The sequence below is a fragment of the Ovis canadensis genome, chromosome 1, assembly GCF_042477335.2.
Source record: "Ovis canadensis isolate MfBH-ARS-UI-01 breed Bighorn chromosome 1, ARS-UI_OviCan_v2, whole genome shotgun sequence".
In the NCBI taxonomy this organism is placed as follows: domain Eukaryota; kingdom Metazoa; phylum Chordata; class Mammalia; order Artiodactyla; family Bovidae; genus Ovis; species Ovis canadensis.
In genome coordinates this window covers 249,275,908-249,294,595 of record NC_091245.1, presented here as the reverse complement: position 1 = coordinate 249,294,595, position 18,688 = coordinate 249,275,908, and the positions used below count along the sequence as shown (strand labels likewise).

The following is an 18,688-nucleotide window of genomic DNA, read 5'->3' as shown; positions in this document are numbered from 1 at the left end:
ATGAGGTATTTTTGCAAATGTTTTTCCTATTCTTTAGGCTATCTATATAAAATTATCTTTTTATAAGCATTAGTTTTCACTTTAATGAAGTTTGCATGGTACATATTTTTCCATCCTTTTATGTTTAGCCTGTTTTGTCTTCATATTTCAAGTGCTTTTTTGTAGACAATATGGTTGGGCTTTGCTTTTTAACCCATTCTAATACTTACTGTCTTCTAATTGGAGTACTTAATCCTCTATATTTAATGTATTTATTGATATGCTTGGATTGAGTGTGCCAATTACTATTTTGTTCTATTTGTCACACCTTTCTCTTGTTCCATCTCTTCTTCCTTTCCTGCCCTCTTTGTGGCAGTTAAATAATTCTGGTATTTATTTTAATCTTTTGGCTTTTGGTTAACACAAAAAAGGCATTTTTAATGGATTCTCTAGGGACTGCAATATGCGTCTCTAACTTATCACAGCCTTTTAGGGTTAACAGAATGTTTCTTCATGTGTTGTATATTTCCACTTGCTTCTCCATCCTTTGTCCCATTGTTGTTATATGTATTATATCATATATTATACTTGCCACAATACGCACGTAGGCTTTTTGTTTTGTTTTGAACAGACAGATGGTAAAGAAATGAAGAGAAAAAAATAAAATAACACATAGTCTGCTATATTTACCATTTCCAGTGGCCTTCAATCCTTCTATTACCTTTTGGTTACCCTGAGGGGCCACTTCCCTTCAATTTAAGAAACTTCCTTCAATATTTCTTGTGACATGGTTGTTTATCTGAAAATGTCTTTATTTCACTTTCATTTTTAAAGTCTGGTTATAGAATTCTGGGTTGATGCTGTTCCACTGCCTTCTGGCCTCCACTGTTTCTGATTAAAAGAAAGCCATCCTTCATACCATTGTTTTTCTATATGTAATTTGGGTTTTATCTGATTGATTTTAAGATTTTCTCTTTATCTTCTGATTTCTTTAATCATGATGTGTCCAGGTATGGCTTCATTTTCTACACATCTCATTTGGGGTTTGTTGACCTTCCTAGCTCTGTAAATTGATCTTCTTCACTAAATTTGGGTGGCTCCAAGCCATTATTTCTTGAGATTCCTTTTTTCTGCACTTTTGTCACTCTCTTTTTCCTCTGGGACACAAGTTACATATATGTTAGACCACCTGAGATTGTCTCACTAGTCTCCAAGGCTGTCATTTTTTCCTCTTTTTCCTACTGGGTCTTCAGATTGAATCAGTTCTAATCAAAACCACTGCATTTTTCTTCTACCATCTCCAATCTACTTGTAAGTCCCTCAGATAAATTTCAGAATTCCATAGTCTCTATCTTTCAGCTCTAGCATTACCATTGTATTCTTTTCTGAGACTCTCAGTTTGTTTTTTTACACATATATTTTCCTTTAAGTCTTTAAACAAATGTATAATAGCCGCTTTAAAATGCTTGTCTGCTAATGGTAACCCCTGGGCTAGCTGCAGGTCAGTTTATTTACTTATCTTTGGCCGTGCTGGCCTTTGTCGCTGCACTGGCTTTGCTCTTGTTGTGGTGAGCAGGGTTGTGGTGAGCGGGGGCTACTCTCTAGTTGCGGTGTGCCGGCTTCTCACCGTGGTAACTTCTCTCGTTGCTGAGCACAGGCTGTAGGGTGCATGGGCTTCAGTAGTTACGGCACGTGGGCTCGGTAACTGTAACTCCTGGGCTCTAGAGCACAGGCTCAACAGTTGTGGTGCATAGGCTTAGCTGCTTTATAGCATGTGGGATCTCCCCAGATCAGGGATTAAACCTGTATCTCTTGCGTTGGCAAGCTGATTCTTTATCACTGAGCCACCAGGGAAGCCCTGGGGGTCAATTTTTATTGACTCCTTTTTCTGTTGTATAGAGACACACTTTCCTGGTTTCATCATATGACTAGATACTGGACATTATGAATACAATATAAAGTATATACATGTGTATATGTATATATGCATACATTATGTATATGTGTATACATTATGATACACTATAAAGTCTCTAGATTCTACTGTGTTCCAATGAAAAGTGATTTTTGTTCTGGGAGGCATTCAACTTGGCTAGATCCAAGCTCGAAGTCTGTCACCCTGCTAATGGGCAGCAGCTGTATCTTGGATCGGTTTCTTCATATTCCAGATGATGCTTTTGTGCCAGGCCACCTGGGCTCTCCCCCATATATGCAGAGTTTAGCTGTTAGCCAAAGATTTGGGTGGATTTTATATGTATATTTTGTGCCTCAGTTCTTCAGAAGCTCCCAGCCAGGATTTCCTCCCAAGTGTTCTGGCTGCTCTGTCAGCCCCAGATTCTGTACTCTAATATCTCAAGGCTGAGCTACAGTCCAAGGCAAGAAAAGATTAGGCAGTGCCTTTAGGCAAAAGGCTGCAGATCTTGGCCATTGCAGCTGTCTTCCAAGGACGGAGGTTTCTACCCTTGGGAGATCACATGTACTGATGTGAAACTACTCCAACTTGTAGGGCGAAGCAAAAAGAAAAAGCTGTGAAACAATATGAAAGCATGATCCCACTTATACATTTTAAAAGTTATTGCAAAAGTACAAACTAATAAGTAAGTGCACAAACCACGTATGGGACCCACCAGCCATGCATGGCTGTTTCTAAGAGGGGATTACCATGGGGCGAAAAGTCTCTATATATATGCAAGGTTTCACATTTTTTACTCCATGAATTTCTACATTTGAATTTTATAAGAATATATATGGGCTTTAAACAAATACTGATTTTTGTATATGGTTTATCTCAGAATACATGAATATAATTCCCTGTGCCATACAGTGGGACTTGTTGTTTAACCATTCTATATGTAACAGTCTGCATCTGCTAACCCCAAACGCCCAGTCCATCCCTGCCCATTGGCAAGACTGATTTTTTTTAATGGTCTCTTGATGGTTTGGTGGGCTCAGAGGTAAAAAATCTGCCTGCAATGCCAGAGACCAGGTTCAATCCCTGGGTAGGGAAGACCCTTTGGAGAAGGGAATGGCAACCCACTTCAGTATTCTTGCCTGGGGAATTCCATGGACAGAGAAGCATGGTGGGCTATAGTCCACGGGGTCGCAAAGAGTCGAATATGACTGAGTAACTAACACTTTGATGATTTGGTGGTATTTATTAGCTCTCTGTTTGAGAAGAATTGCTCTTAAACTTTGGATTAAGTGCCTAGAACAGTGCCTGACATAAAGGAGGCATTCAGTAACTATGGGCCCTTATTATTGCTGTAATGTGGGAACAATACCTCTTTCATTTGGTTCCGCAGCAGAGAACATGGCCATGAAACCATTCCCAGCTGTGTTGGCGTCGGAAATCATCTGCACCATCATCTTGTTGCTGCTGGACACGAGGGCTCCAGGCCGGAACGTGCCGCAGAAGCGCCCGATGCGCTGGCCGTTGGCGTGGCCATTGTACACATCCACAAAGTCATAACGACACAGGTTGTCACTCTCCAGGTCTATGAATCGGAAATTGAGAACTACCACTTTTCCCTCCGGAACCTGCCAAGAAAACGGCCAAGGAGAAAACTGTGTCATGGAAGTGGCGTCTGAAGCCTTCATGTCTAAGCCAGTTACTGAAATGAGCAGAGAAAAGTTTAATACCCCAGATCATGCTTTTTCCCTTCAACTCTGAATGAGGCCACAAAAGGCATTCTACCATAATGCGTTCCCAGTAAAAGATGAGCATTTATTATCTTTTCACAAATTCCACAATTATCTAGGGTACATGAGCTTATTCTTAGGGAGTCTGTCTCAAAGTTGCAAACTATTGGATCAGTCTTACTTTTGAAAATTAATTATTAACTTGTTTGGCTGCACTAGGTCTTAGTAGCAGCATGCGTTTTGGGGATTTTTTTTAGTTGCAGCATGCGAACTCTTAGTTGAGGCATGTGCGATCTAGTTGCCTGCCCAGGGATCAAACCTGGGCCCCCTGCATTGGTAGCACAGAGTCTTAGCCCAACACCACGAGGGAAGTTCCAGGATCAGTCTTATTAATTTATAAATCATAGCTTACAAAGAATACCAGGCCCAACTGGATCTTAGCACACATCTCACATCTGCACATTCTAAAGCACAATGGCACTCAGACATAGTGCTCAGCAGAGATACATTTGAAATGTCAATTCTTACAAATAATACAATAGGACAATCTCAAGACATAGAATGTTTCTGTGAAAGTCAAACTCAAAGGGTGATTTGGCAACTGTGTAGGTAATTTATAGATAATTAACTTTGGGTCCTCAAGAGGCCAGATCAATTATCTACACTGATTATATTGATTAATTGTTGAATCAGCTCTTCTCAAAGTCACTAAGTTTTTGTTTTCCAGGTGAAAACGATATACTAGGCAGCCTTGAAACATAATACACTGATGAAAAAGATGCGTTTTCACCTTCTCCACTTTCTCATAAGACTTTTTCACCATAATTTCCTCCTCCCTCCTTGTTCCCTGACTAAGTAGAGAAAAATGGCTACAAAAGTATTTGGCAGGATTCTTACAAAAGCCCCATTTATTTCACACTATCTTTTAATTTCTTCATACAAGCTGTTTAGTCATAAAGTCTTGATAAGATTTGTTTCACACTCGATAGCATAAGAATTTCATTCTGTAAAAACCTACAGATGACAAAGATCAGTGATTTAAAAACAGCAAAGATACACAAGCAACACTGTTCGCTTCATCTTAATTAACCATCTCAGACTTAAGGATCAAAGGACGCCATCACATAAATGTGGCTTCCCCATGTTGCTAAGCTCCTCATACTGGTAAGTGACATGAATTTTTTTTTCCTATAATAAGAAGTGTGTCAGTGCCACTTGCCTTTTTTAATCAAACACATAACACCCAATGGAGAAACTATAACCCAGTAATCACAAGAAGGGGGATATTTTAGCTTTACCATCGTTGCATTCTAATTGCTGGAGGCTTATCTTAAGTATGAACATCAGAAGCTCTAAAGCCACAGTCTAAGAAGCTGACAGCAGAAAACACAATTTAATTTTTAAACATTCTCACTGAGATATTTGTTGCAGAATGTCCTTGGTTTTGTTTTGTTTTGTTGCATACAGTCTCTCTTTATCCCATGATCAGAAAATTATTACAATGTGATGCCACATCTGCTACCTTGACTATAGGCAAGCTCTCCATGAATCACTGAAAAATTCCCAGTTAAGAAAAACATTTGGAACTAAATTAATTTGGATTGTCCTTGAGTGAATAATGACTATTTGCGTAAATGTATAAACCCTATGGAGGGCAATTCAAAGCTATGATACTCATCCACCCACAGAGTGAGTGTAGATTAAAAAGGAAAGAGGTCTAAGGATGGAGTCCTGGGGCATTCCAATGTCATCGTGTCTCCAAGATGAAGCCAAACCACCAAAGGGACTGAGTCAGTAAGTAGGAGGCAACCAGAAGGAGGATGTGGTGCCCAGAAGCCAGACGAAGAGAGTGCGTCAAGCAGGAAAGGCTGATTGGCTGAATCAGGCGCTGCTGTTTAGTCAGTAAGATGATGACTGAGATAAGACCACTAGGTTTAGCAACCGGAGGTCACTGGTGACTCTGACATGACTGTTTTGCTGAAGCAGTAGGGATGAAGCCTGAGAAGAGAAGGATCAAGAGAAAATGGAGTGAGAGAAATTGGTGCAAATGAATACAGACAAGTCTTTCAAGGAGTTTAGCTGGAAAGATGAACAGAGTAAAAAGGCTGTAACTAGAAGGGGATGTGCGGTCAAGACAGGATATTAAATGGGCTGAATTAAGGCATGCTTGCTTGCCAGTGGGAATAATCCCGTAGAGAGGGCAAAACTGATGAAGTAAAAGAGAGGGAGAGTTGATTGAGCAATGCCATTAGCAGGCCGGGGAGAGCTGATCTAAGATACCGTGGAGCACGGATGGTCTGCCCAGTGAGAGGAAGGCAGGCAGATGCAGGGAGGTTGGTACACGAGGTTGTGGTGGCATGTGAAACTTTTCTTCTGATCACTTTGCTTTTCTCAGTGAAATAGAGTATGAGGTCATGAGCAGCAAAAGAGTGGATATGGGAGGAGATACTGGGAGTTTGAGAACAGATGAATAGGTGTGTAACAGATTAGGGAAGTGTAACAGGGCTGTCATGAGTGCTGAGGGTCCACTGGAAATAAATGAATTAAAAGTGAGTCCTCTCTACCGTATGATCCAGCAGTTCCACTCCTGGGTACATATTTGAGAAAAACAAAACCAGTAATTCAAAGACACCTGCACCCCAGTGTTCATAACACCATTATTTACAAAAGTTAAGATACTGAAGCAGCCTACGTGTTCATCAACAGATGAATGGATAAAGATGTGGCACATATATACAATGAAATATTACTCATAAGAGAATGCAATTTTGCCATTTGCAACAACATGGATGGACTTGGACTCTGGGATTCCCTGGTGGCTCAGACAGTAAAGAATCCTCCTGCAATGTAGGAGACCTTGGTTCAATCCCTGCGTGGGGAAGATCCCCTGGAGGAGGGCACGGCAACCCACTCCACTATTCTTGCCTGGAGAATCCCCATGGACAGAGGCCTGGCAGGCTACAGTCCATGGGGTCACAAAGAGTCAGACATGACTGAGCGACTAAGCACAGCACAGGATGGACTTGGAGAGTATTCAGGTCAGTTCAGTCGCTCAGTCGTGTCCAACTCTTTGCAACCCCATGAATCTCAGCTCGCCAGCCCTCCCTGTCCATCACCAACTCCTGGAGTTCACTCAAACTCATGTCCATCAAGTCGGTGATGCTGTCCAGCCATCTCATCCTCTGTCATCCCCTTCTCCTCCTGCCCCCAACCCCTCCCAGCATGAGAGTCTTTTCCAATGAGTCAACTCTTTGCATGAGGTGGCCAGAGAACTGGAGTTTCAGCTTTAGCATCATTCCTTCCAAAGAAATCCCAGGGCTGATCTTCAGAATGGACTGGTTGGATCTCCTTGCAGTCTAAGGGGCTCTCAAGAGTCTTCTCCAACACCACAGTTCAAAAGCATCAATTCTTCGGCGCCCAGCTTTCTTCACAGTCCAACTCTCATATCCATACATGACCACTGGAAAAACCATAGCCTTGACTAGACGGACCTTTGTTGGAGAGTATTAGGCTAAGTGAAAAAATTTAGACAGAGAAAGACAAATACTGTATGATATCACTTAAGTGTGGAATCTGTAAAGTACAACAAACTAGTGAATATCAAAAAGAAGCAGGTTAACAGATACAGAGAACGAGTCAGTAGGGAGAGGGCAGGGAGGAAAGGGAGCAGAGGAGGAAAGTAAAAACTATTATGTACAAAATCAACAAGACCTGGGTTAGATTCCTGGATTGGGAAGATCCCCTGGAGGAGGGAAAGGCTACCCACTCCACTATTCTGTCCTGGGGAATTCCATGAACATCATAGTCCTTGGGGTCGCAAAGAGTTGGACACGACTAAGTGACTTTCACTTTCACAAAATAAGCTACAAGGATATAGTGTACGACACAGGGGATATAGTCAATAATTTATAATGTTAATAACTATAAGTGGAGTGTAGCCTTTAAAAGTTGTGCATCACTATGTTGCATCCGAATAACTTACATAATCTTGTACATAAACTATATCTCGTTTAAAAGGAAACAAGTGAGTCCGCTGGGGAGTCTCTTTCTCCCCAGCCATGTTCAGCTCCCTAGGTGGAGGTCCAGAGTGGGCAGAGTTGAAGTAAAGCAGTGTTGTGGGTGGAGGTTGGGGAGGTGGAGGGATATTTGCCAAGTTAGGACGATGAAGGGAGAGAGGACATAGGCGGGGGAATGACCACAGTGGTGGGCTACGGAATCCACGCTGGGTTATAAGGACACAAGTCAGGACTCAGTGGGGTGAGGACAGTTGTTCTTGTTGTGACTCTGTTCAGTGGCTCAGTCATGTCAAACTCTTGGCGACCCCATGGACTGCAGCACGCCAGGCTTCCCTGTCCTTCACCATCTCCAAGAGCTTGCTCAGACTCATGTCCATGGAGTCAGTGATGCCATCCAGCCATCTCACCCTCTGTCGTCCCCTTCTCCCCCTGCCTTCAATCTTTCCCAGCATCAGGGTCTTTCTAATGAGTTGGCTCTTTGTATCAGTTGGCCAAAGTATTGGAACTTCAGCTTCAGCGTCAGTCCTTCCAATGAATATTCAGGACTGATTTCCTTTAGGACTGACTGGTTTGATTACCTTGCTGTTCAAGAGACTCTCAAGAGTCTTCTCCAACACCACAGTTCAAAAGCATCAATTCTTTGGTGCTCAGCCTTCTTTATGGTCCAACTCTCACATCCATACATGACTACTGGGAAAACCATAGCTTTGACTTGCCAGATCTTTGTTGCCAAAGTAATGTCTCTGCTTTTTAATATGCTGTCTAAGTCAGTCACACCTTTTCTTCCTAGGAACAAGCGTCTTTTAATATCATAGCTGCAGTCACCATCTGCAGTAATTTTGGAGCCCAAGAAAATAAAGTCTGTCGATTGTGGTGGAGGCAAGGATAATGACAATGGATGTGGGTGACTAAGAAGCGATGGAGGAGGGAAGCTAAAAGACCCAAAGGGATCATCTACACAGATGTTGAAATGACTGTCAATAATGACAAGTCTGGTGCTGAAAACAGTGACCATAAGCCAGGGCCTAAAGTTTATAAGAAACGAGGAAGGCTGTCCTGAAGTCTTCCAGTGACTGCAACATGGAGGGACCCAGGACACGATAGTCTTGTTTCACTGGTGATTTCTCAGTTCTCTGTCACTGAGAAAATACCGTGACTGCAGTGAGGCTGTTGAAACGGAACCCAAGCTTTGGAAATTCATTCCCTATGGGATAAATCATTTCTTCTCCAATGTTCTTTACTTGGTCTGGATGCAATGAAAAGTTGAAGCTTCTCTGAGAATGAGACACAAATATATTGGTAATAGAAAATGGGCTACATTGTGTAACTCTGAACACAAAATCCAACAACCCTAACAAAAATTCTTTGGAGGGAAGATTTCAGGGGAGACTGGTATTCACTGTGGGTCTCCTGGAACTAGATAAATGCCATCTTGCACTGAAGGCCAAGAGAAATTCTGTTGCAAGTGAGATGCACGCTGCAGTGAACCCCTCACTATAGCACAACACTGTTCATCTTTATATGAGGAACCAAGATTGATGCCCTGTGATATGAACTCTGCTAAGAGTTCCTGGATTATCATTCGAAAGGATTTTGGAAAGCATCTTCTCTGAAGATGACCTTCCACTTCAAGAATCTATAGTCTGTACCCTTGGTTTTTCTTTGTAAGGAGTATAAAAAAATATTGAAACATACATAAAGTAATATACACTTGGATACCAACAAGCCAGAATTGATTATTGTTAACATTCTTTAAAGTCTCTTCCAATAAAGTAAATAAATAATTTCAGATGAAATAGCTTTCTTTGTCCTCATGTACAGCCTTATTCCTCTGCCTTTCTCAGAAGCAAACACTCACAAATTTAGTGAGTTTCCTTCCATGCTATTCAAAAAGCTAAGTTAATATACCTGTTATGTATCCATGCAAAATCCATAATTGTGTTTTTATGTCTGTTTTAAAAATGAATGAAACTGGGATAATGCTGTACATATCACTTTCCAACCTGGGAGTCCTTGAATTTTCTCAACGGTGAGGAAGAAGAGAAGCAGGAGAAATTAAAACAACAGGGACTTGGTAAGCTATTTCTTCTGCCTAGAGCACTTTTCCACTTCTGCCCTTCTCTTACTCAGGCTCAGGGTCTCAGTTTCAAGGTCACCTCTTCCTGGAGGTGCATCCAGACCCCTCCCATGTCCTCCTCTCAAGATGGGCTCTGCCCACAGGTCTCCGAGCCCTGGAAGGCTCAACTCACTTACTTGGCCCCTGTCTGTTTTCCCTGAAAGATGGAGTTCTAGAAGGTAAGGATCCCCATGCCTTGTTCACTGTTGCATTCCCAGCTTCTGGACAATCCATGGCCCCAAGCAGCTGTATCATAAAGATTTACTTAATGAATGAATCCATCAAGAGCTAAATGGACATTAAGTTCTTTGCACAAATCCTGGACAAGGTACCTCCTGGGTGGCTCTGCCTCTTTGAGTTTTAACATCTCATACCCCATCCAGCAGCAAAAATCTAGAAGGCCTCTCTCTTTTCTAGGTCATTCTTTAAAAAAAAAAAAAAGAAGAAGAAGACATATCCTTGGGGAAACTATCTTTCAAATCTCCTGTAAATGCTAACACAATGCAGAAACTCAATTAAGACACTTTCTTGGGGTAACATATTAGACAAGGCCACTGATTTGTGAGATCAAATTGACCGGGGGATAAATTATCTGCCTGTAGAAAAATAAATCTGTATTTGTGTTTTTCCCTATCAGCAGCTGAATCCTTCATCGGCCAAAGCCTGGCGCTGCAATAATGACCTCAGCTCACCCCACAGCGCCTGGGATGTCCTCACGGTCACAGGCAAGAGTGCCAAGTCGCTCAATGCCAATGCCAGGGCTGCTGCCAAAAAATGAACTGGGAATTGCATTCTAGGCTGGTTGTTTGTATTTTCAGGAAACTATAAGCAAGTGCAAATAGAAGTCAGCTTCTTTTGTGTGGAGGAGTAGATTTCTGCAGAAATGGGAACGCTCCTTTGTATCTACAGCTTTTCTTTCCCCAAAACACCGTTTACTAATTTAAGCAAAAAAAAATCTGTTTCTAAAGCCTGAGATTTTAAAAAGCCCTTGTTTTTCATTCCTTTTTATGACTAATACCAAGCTTCCCAGGTGGCTCAGTGGTAAAGAATCTGCCTGCTGATGCAGGAGCTGCAGGAGACATGGGTTTGATCCCTGGGTCAGGAAGAACCCCTGGCAACCCACTCCAGTATGGGAATTCCAAGGACAGAGGAGCCTGGTGGGCTACAGTCCACAGGGTGACAAAGAGTCAGACACGACTGAGGATGTACGCACATATGTACTATATATCTTTATCCATTCATCTGTCAATGGACATTAGGTTGCCTCTCTGTCCAAGCTCCTGGGGCAGGAACTGGCAACCCACTCCAGTGGGTGGACTCTAGTCACTGAGTGACTAGCACACGCACACGTCCCGGCTCCATGTGCTGGCAGGCTATACTCCATGGGGTTGCAGAGTCAGATACAACTTAGTAACTGAATGAACCGAATGAACTGTGAGAACACTGGGGTACATGTGTCTTTTTGAATTAAGGTTTGCATAGGTTGCTTAGCTCAGTGTTCTGTGATGACCTAGAAGGGTGGGATGGTGGGGTGGGAGGGAGGCTGAAGTGGGAGGGGATATATGTATACATATAGCTGATTCACTTCGTTGTACAGCAGAAACTAACTAAACATTGTAAAGCAATCACACTCTAATTTTAAAAAAGAGAAAAGCCCTTGTTTTAATCTAAGATTCTCCTGTTCCACAAACAGACCTTGGGGAAAGCGTGTTCTAAAACACTGACCACAGTTTATTTATGGAAAGTTCAAGAGGCATAGCAGCTCTGTTGTCAACTCATTTATATCCCCAAATGTAATCCAGGGCAATGTACATACAAATTATGTACAAATATTTGGCGATGCCTCAAGAAGGGGATAAATCCAAAGCTTCAAGATCTTATTCATGTATATTCTGTGTCTATGTAAATACTCTTTTGAAAGATTGAACTGTATAAGCATTTGGAAACCAGAACACACATTTTGATTCATGGAAACAACATGTGATGTTTAGAAAAGAAATTTTTTTGGCTGGGGATTGAAAAAAAACAACTCTATTTACCTGCATGTTTAAAAGGAGGGTGGAAACCCCCAACTACCTCAAGCCCAGGCCATGAGAATCAGTCGAAATGGAATGATACGCCTTTTTTGAAAACTGTCCAAAAGCTTTCCCATTGAGGTAGGAATAGAATCCTCACTGTACCTACAGTCACACACCTGGGTAGTGTGTATTAGGTGCCAGATATTTTTCTAAGCACTTTACTCATATTATTCCATTTAATAACAGCAAACCTATGAAGGTGATGTTAGCCCCATTTTATAGTTTACAGGTAAGGAAACTGAGGCACAGAGAGGGAAAGGCCTCGTATAATATCCCTGACTCTCCGGCCTCATCTTTCTCTGTCATGCAACAATCTGGCTGTTCAAGGAACCCCCCAAGCTGGTTTGCCACCTCAAGGCCTTTGCACAGTCAGGCCCCTCTGCTCAGCACACTCTCCTCCCTGATATTCACACATCTGCCTCTACCTACCCTATCATTTAACACTCAGCTCAAGTGTCATCTTTCCAGAGGGGCCTCTCCTGAGCCCTTCAGTTGCTTTAGATCATGTCATCCACATAACCATGCTATTTCTTTATAGATTTTCAACTGTCTCTCCACCAGAATGTACAATCAAGAGACCAGAGCTTGTCCACAGCTAGTCCAATACCTGGCTATTACAGGAGTTCAAAAAGTAACTATTGAATAAATGACTGAGATCCTTATAATCTTTTTTTAAAGAAATTTTATTTATTTATTTTGCTGTGCTGGGTCATAGTTGGGACACGTGCGATCTAGTTCCCTGACCAGGGATCAAAGCCAGGCCTCCTGTATCGGAAGCGTGGAGTCTTAGTCACAGGGCTACCAGGGAAGTCCGCAAACACTCCTAATCTTAATTTTTTAAAAACAAAGCAGACCACAGCTCCTATAACTAGCACATTAAGTTTATGTAACAATGTACATTAACTAATGGGCTTCCTTGGTGGCTCAGTGGTAAAGAATCTACTGACGCAGGAGACGTGAGTTCAATCCTGGGTCAGGAAGATGCCCTGGAAGAGGAAATGGCAACTCACTCCAGTCTTCTTGCCTGGGAAATCCCATGGACAGAGGAGTCTGGCGGGCTACAGTCCACGGGGTGGCACAGAGTTGGACACAACTTGGTGACTAAAAATCGACAACAAACAGGTACAAGGCAAGTGGCAGTGGCGCACTTCTGAAAAGGAAGAAACTGCCTGGAGTGGTTGTGATGACTTAGAGGCACCCAGCAAGTCAGCAGCAGAGGCCAGGTCTCCTGACTCCTTCCCGGCTATGTTTCCCATGGCCTGATACAGGCAGAGGCTGAGGAGGTGCTTACGATCTCAAGTCCTCTCCCCAGCCCCACAGGAAGCTGACATGTCCCAGCCTGCACTGCGGTTAGGTAAGGCCAGATGCCTGGGTCCTGATCAGTGGGATGTAGTGAGGGAAGTCAGGTACCCGTGTTGAGGCCTAGCCATAAATGTCTCTGCCCAATCCTTTCAGAGTTCTCTTTTGGCTCTAAGGAGGAAACTCAACAGAGGAAACAGGAAGGTTCTAGGAGAAGGCAGAGTCACACAGGAGTTAATGCTCAAAAGAGCTGTCCAGGACAGTCATCCAACAGCACTGGACTGTGTCATAAGCGAGAAATCACCATCTGTTCAGACTCACAGACACAGAGTGCTTCACGACGGCGCTGGTGGTAAAGAATCCACCTGCCAATGCAGGAGATGCAAAAGATGCAGGTTCGATTTCTGGGTCAGGAAAATCCCCTGGAGGAGGAAATGGCAACCCACTCCAGTATTCTTGCCTGGAAGTCCCATGGACGGAGGAGCCTGGCGCCCTACAGTCCATACGGTCACACAGAGTCGGACGTGACTGAAGCGACTTAGCGTGCACACACAGACCCAGAGGAGGCTGCCAGAGGGAGGGAAGGATTGGGAGTTAGGGACGAGCAGATGCAAACTCTTCCAAATAGAATGGATAAATAACATGGTCCTACTGTATTGCATACCTGTTATTTACCTGGGCCAAACTATGGTGGAGGTAATGAAGATAATGGTGACCTCCTTCAAAAGATCCCATGCATGCACTGCTACACTCAGTGCCCCCAACTCTGCAGCAGGCCACCACCAACCCATGCCTCCGCTGGAAACTCCTGGACACTCACAGGAGTGAGTGAGTCTTCACACCCCAGATAATCATGATGGTGTGATCACTCACCTAGAGCCAGACATCCTGGAATGTGAAGTCAAGTGGGCCTTAGGAAGCATCACTACAAACAAAGCTAGTGGAGGTGATGGAATTCCATATATTTCAAATCCTAAAGATGATGCTGTAAAAGTGCTGCACTCAATATGCCAGCAAATTTGGAAAACTCAGCAGTGGCCATGGGACTAGAAAAGGTCAGTTTTCACTCCAATCCCAAAGAAAGGCAATGCCAAAGAGTTCTCAAACTACCACACAATTGCCGTCATCTCACACACTAGTAAAGTAATGCTCAAAATTCTCCAAACCAGGCTTCAGCAATACATGAACCATGAACTTCCAGATGTTCAAGCTGGTTTTAGAGGAACCAGAGATCACATTGCCAACATCTGCTGGATCATGGAAAAAGCAAGAGAGTTCCAGAAAAACATCTATTTCTACTTTATTGACTATGCCAAAGCCTTTGACTGTGGATCACAATAAACTGTGGAAAATTCTTTAAGAGATGGGAATACCAGACCACCTGACCTGCCTCTTGAGAAATCTGTATGCAGGTCAGGAAGCAACAGTTAGAACTGGACATGGAACAACAGACTGGTTCCAAATAGGGAAAGGAGTATGTCAAGGCTATATATTGTCACTTTGCTTATTTAACTTATATGCAGAGTACATCATGAGCAACGCTAGGCTGGATGAAGCACAGCTGGGATCAAGATTGCTGGGAGAAATATCAATAACCTCAGATATGCAGATGACACCACCCTTATGGCAGAAAGTGAAGAGGAACTAAAAAGCCTCTTGATGAAAGTGAAAGAGGAGAGTGAAAAAGTTGACTTAAATCTCAACATTCGGAAAACTAAGATCATGGCACTTGGTCCCATCACTTCATGGGAAATAGATGGGGAAACAGTGGAAACAGTGAGAGACTTTATTTTTGGGGGCTCCAAAATCACTGCAGATGGTGACTGCAGCCATGAAATTAAAAGATGCTTAGAAACTAAAAAGCCTCTTGATGAAAGTGAAAGACGAGAGTGAAAAAGTTGACTTAAATCTCCATTCAGAAAACTAAGACCATGGCACCTGGTTCCATCACTTCATGGGAAATAGATGGGGAAACAGTGGAAACAGTGAGAGACTTTATATTTTGGGGCTCCAAAATCACTGCAGATGGTGACTGCAGCCATGAAATTAAAAGATGCTTACTACTTGGTAGGAAGGTTATGACCAACCTAGACAGCATATTCAAAAGTGGAGACATTACTTTGCCAACAAAGGTCCGTCTAGTCAAGGCTATGGTTTTTCCAGTAGTCATGTATGGATGTGAGAGTTGGACTACAGAGAAAGCTGAGCGCCAAAGAATTGATGCTTTTGAACTGTGGTGCTGGAGAAGACTCTTGAGAGTCCCTTGGACTTCAAGGAGATCCAACCAGTCCATCCTTAAGGAGATCAGTCCTGAGGGTTCATTGGAAGGACTGATGTTGAAGCTGAAACTCCAATACTTTGGCCACCTCATGCGAAGAGTTGACTCATTGGAAAAGACTCTGATTCAGGGAAAGATTGAAGGTGGGAGAAGAAGGGAACAACAGAGGATGAGATGGTTGGATGGCATCACCGACTCAATGGACATGAGATTGGGTAAAATCGGGGAGTTGGCGATGGACAGGGAGGCCTTGCCTGCTGCAGTCCATGGGGTCGCAAAGAGTTGGACATGGCTGAGCGACTGAATTGAACTGTATAGCACAGGGAACTATATTATATATCCTGTAATTAACCCATAATGGAAAAGAATATGAAAGAGAATGTATATATATGAATAACTGAATCACTTTGCTGTACAGCAGAAATGAACACAACATTGCAAATCAACTATACCTGAATAAAATAATTTTTTTTAAGAAATTACCATTTGTTGTGCTAGGCCACTGAGATTTGGGGGACTTGGGGTACAGCTTTGCACTTTAGGTTAATTATCCTGACATAAGTCAGTTGTCCTGACCAAGCAGTTCGGTGACAGGCAACTGGAGAGATGTCTTTGTTGTTTTTTGGTGCCTGTCAAGGCTATGGTTTTTCCAGTGGTCATGTATGGATGTGAGAGTTGGACTGTGAAGAAGGCTGAGCACCGAAGAATTGATGCTTTTAAACTGTGGTGTTGGAGAAGACTCTTGAGAGTCCCTTGGACTGCAAGGAGATCCAACCAGTCCATTCTGAAGGAGATCAGCCCTGGGATTTCTTGGAAGGAATGATGCTAAAGCTGAAACTCCAGTACTTTGGCCACCTCATGCGAAGAGTTGACTCACTGGAAAAGACTCTGATGCTGGGAGGGATTGGGGGCAGGAGGAGAAGGGGACGACAGAGGATGAGATGGCTGGATGGCATCACGGACTTGATGGACGTGAGTCTGAGTGAACTCCGGGAGTTGATGATGGACAGGGAGGCCTGGTGTGCTGCCATTCATGGGGTCGCAAAGAGTCGGACATGACTGAGCGACTGACCTGAACTGAAGTTCTATACAAATCAACATTATAACATGGCCAGCGAAAAACTGGGCACAGTCTCAGGTTGTGTGACTGGTGAGAGAGGGGACAGACAATTTGGAGCAATCAGGAAAGTGAGTGAATTCAGCAGGCGCCACTGAGGTAGGTACGTGCTGTAAATTCAGCGGCTCCTGCAAAGTCTAACTGGCACCACCATCATGAGCCCACGATGCCTTTACCTGTGGCTGGGCAGTGAAGGTGAGAAGAGGGTCAGCAGCCAGTGGGACTGCTCCAGCTGGGAAAAGAAATGGATTTAACGACTGAAGACTTGGCTTAGTCCGCAAGGGAAAATTCTGGTGGGAAAAACTTGAAGAAGCAATAAGGCAGAACCCAGGGCAACAGGATCTGAGGAAATTCCAGTCAGGATGGGGAGACAGGCAACTGGGCAACGAGCTGCTGGTTTAGGTTTTGCTTGGGATAGAAGAAAGAGTCAGGTATAAATGCAGAGTATTCCTTTTTTTTAAAATTCTGAATGAAGTTATTTTATTTTATTTTTTATTGAATTATAATTGATTTACAAAGTTGTGTTAGTTTCTGGTATACAGCAATGCGATCCAGTTATATATATATATATATAAAATATATATAAATATATATAAATAAAACAGTTATTTATATACATATATGTGTGTGTGTATATGTATCTGGGAGTTGGTGATGGACAGGGAAGCCTGGTGTGCTACAGTCCATGGGGTCACAAAGAACCGGACATGACTGAGCAACTGAACTGAACTGAACTGAACTGAACTGGTATATATATGTGTGCATGTGTGCACGTGTGTGTGTGTGTGTTTGTGTGTGTGTGTTAGTCATTCAGTCGTGTCTGACTCTTTGCAACCCTATAGACTGTAGCTCATCAGGCTCCTCTGTCCATGGAATTCTCCAGGCAAGAATACTAGAGTGTTTTGCCATTCCCTTCTCCAGGGAGACATATATATACATATCCTGTTTCAGATTCTTTTCCATTATAGGTTATTATAAAATATGGACTATAGTTCTCTGTGCTATACAGTACATTCTTATTGTTTACTCTCTATATAGTAGAGTGTATATGTTAATCCCAAATTCCTATATTCCTCTCCCCCTTCCCCTTTGATAACAAAGAATTTGTTTTCTACGTCTGTGGATCTATTTCTGTTTTGCATGTCAGTTCATTTGTATCTCTTTTTTTAAGATTCCACATTTTGTCTGATTTACTTCACTTAGTGTGATAATCTGAAGGTTATTCATGTTGCTGCAAATGGCACTATTTCCTCCCTTTTTTATCTCTGAGTAGTATCCACTCCAGTACTCTTGCCTGGAAAATCCCATGGATGGAGGAGCCTGGTAGGCTGCAGTCCATGGGGTTGCAAAGAGTCAGACATGACTGAGCGACTTCACTTTCACTAGTATCTCACTATATATCTACCACATGTCCTTTATCGATTCATCTGTCAATGGACACTGAGGTTGCTTCCATACCTTGGTGGTTGTAAATAATGCTGCAATGAACACTAGGGTGCATGTATCATTTCGAATTACAGTTTCTCCCAATATATACCCAGGAATGGCACCCCACTCCAGCACTCTTGCCTGGAAAATCCCATGGACAGAAGAGCCTGGTGGGCTGCAGTCCATGGGGTCGCGAAGAGTCGGACATGACTGAGTGACTTCACTTTCACTTTTCACTTTCATGCATTGGAGAAGGAAATGGCAACCCACTCCAGTGTTCTTGCCTGGAGAATCCCAGGGACGGGGGAGCCTGGTGGGCTGCCGTCTATGGGGTCGCACAGAGTTGGACATGACTGAAGCGACTTAGCAGCAGCAGCAGCAGCATGGTAGCTCTATTTTCAGTTTTTTAAGGAAACTCCCTACTGCTCACATCTCTTCACACTGGGGCCTTGTCTGCTTTTCCTGTGGCTCATGACATCACTAGTACCCTACTGTGGATGTAAGTGATGACAAATCTGAGCAAGTTAGGCAATTCATCATCACCTTTCTTGAGAACTGGAAATTCATTACTTAATTTTTCACTAAATACAAGCTGCCTTTTTGGCCATTTGTTCCTGAAAGGATTTACTGCAAAATAAAAAAAATCATTACCCAACAATAAAATAAAAAATCACTACCATACAATAAAATAAAGATTTATAAAACAAAGAGCTGTAGATTTATACCAAGCAATAAATA

The 18,688-nt window shown here is 42.8% G+C and overlaps 1 protein-coding gene across 1 annotated transcript in view; it reads right to left on the bottom strand.

The window, feature by feature from the left end:
• The window catches only part of PCOLCE2 (procollagen C-endopeptidase enhancer 2), an 84,708-nt gene that overhangs the window by 27,041 nt on the left and 38,979 nt on the right, over positions 1–18,688 (bottom strand). Inside the window, exon 3 of the mRNA XM_069563310.1 lies at positions 3,261–3,516. Coding sequence (XP_069419411.1) covers positions 3,261–3,516 — 256 coding nt within the window. The remainder of the gene's footprint in view (positions 1–3,260; positions 3,517–18,688) is intronic.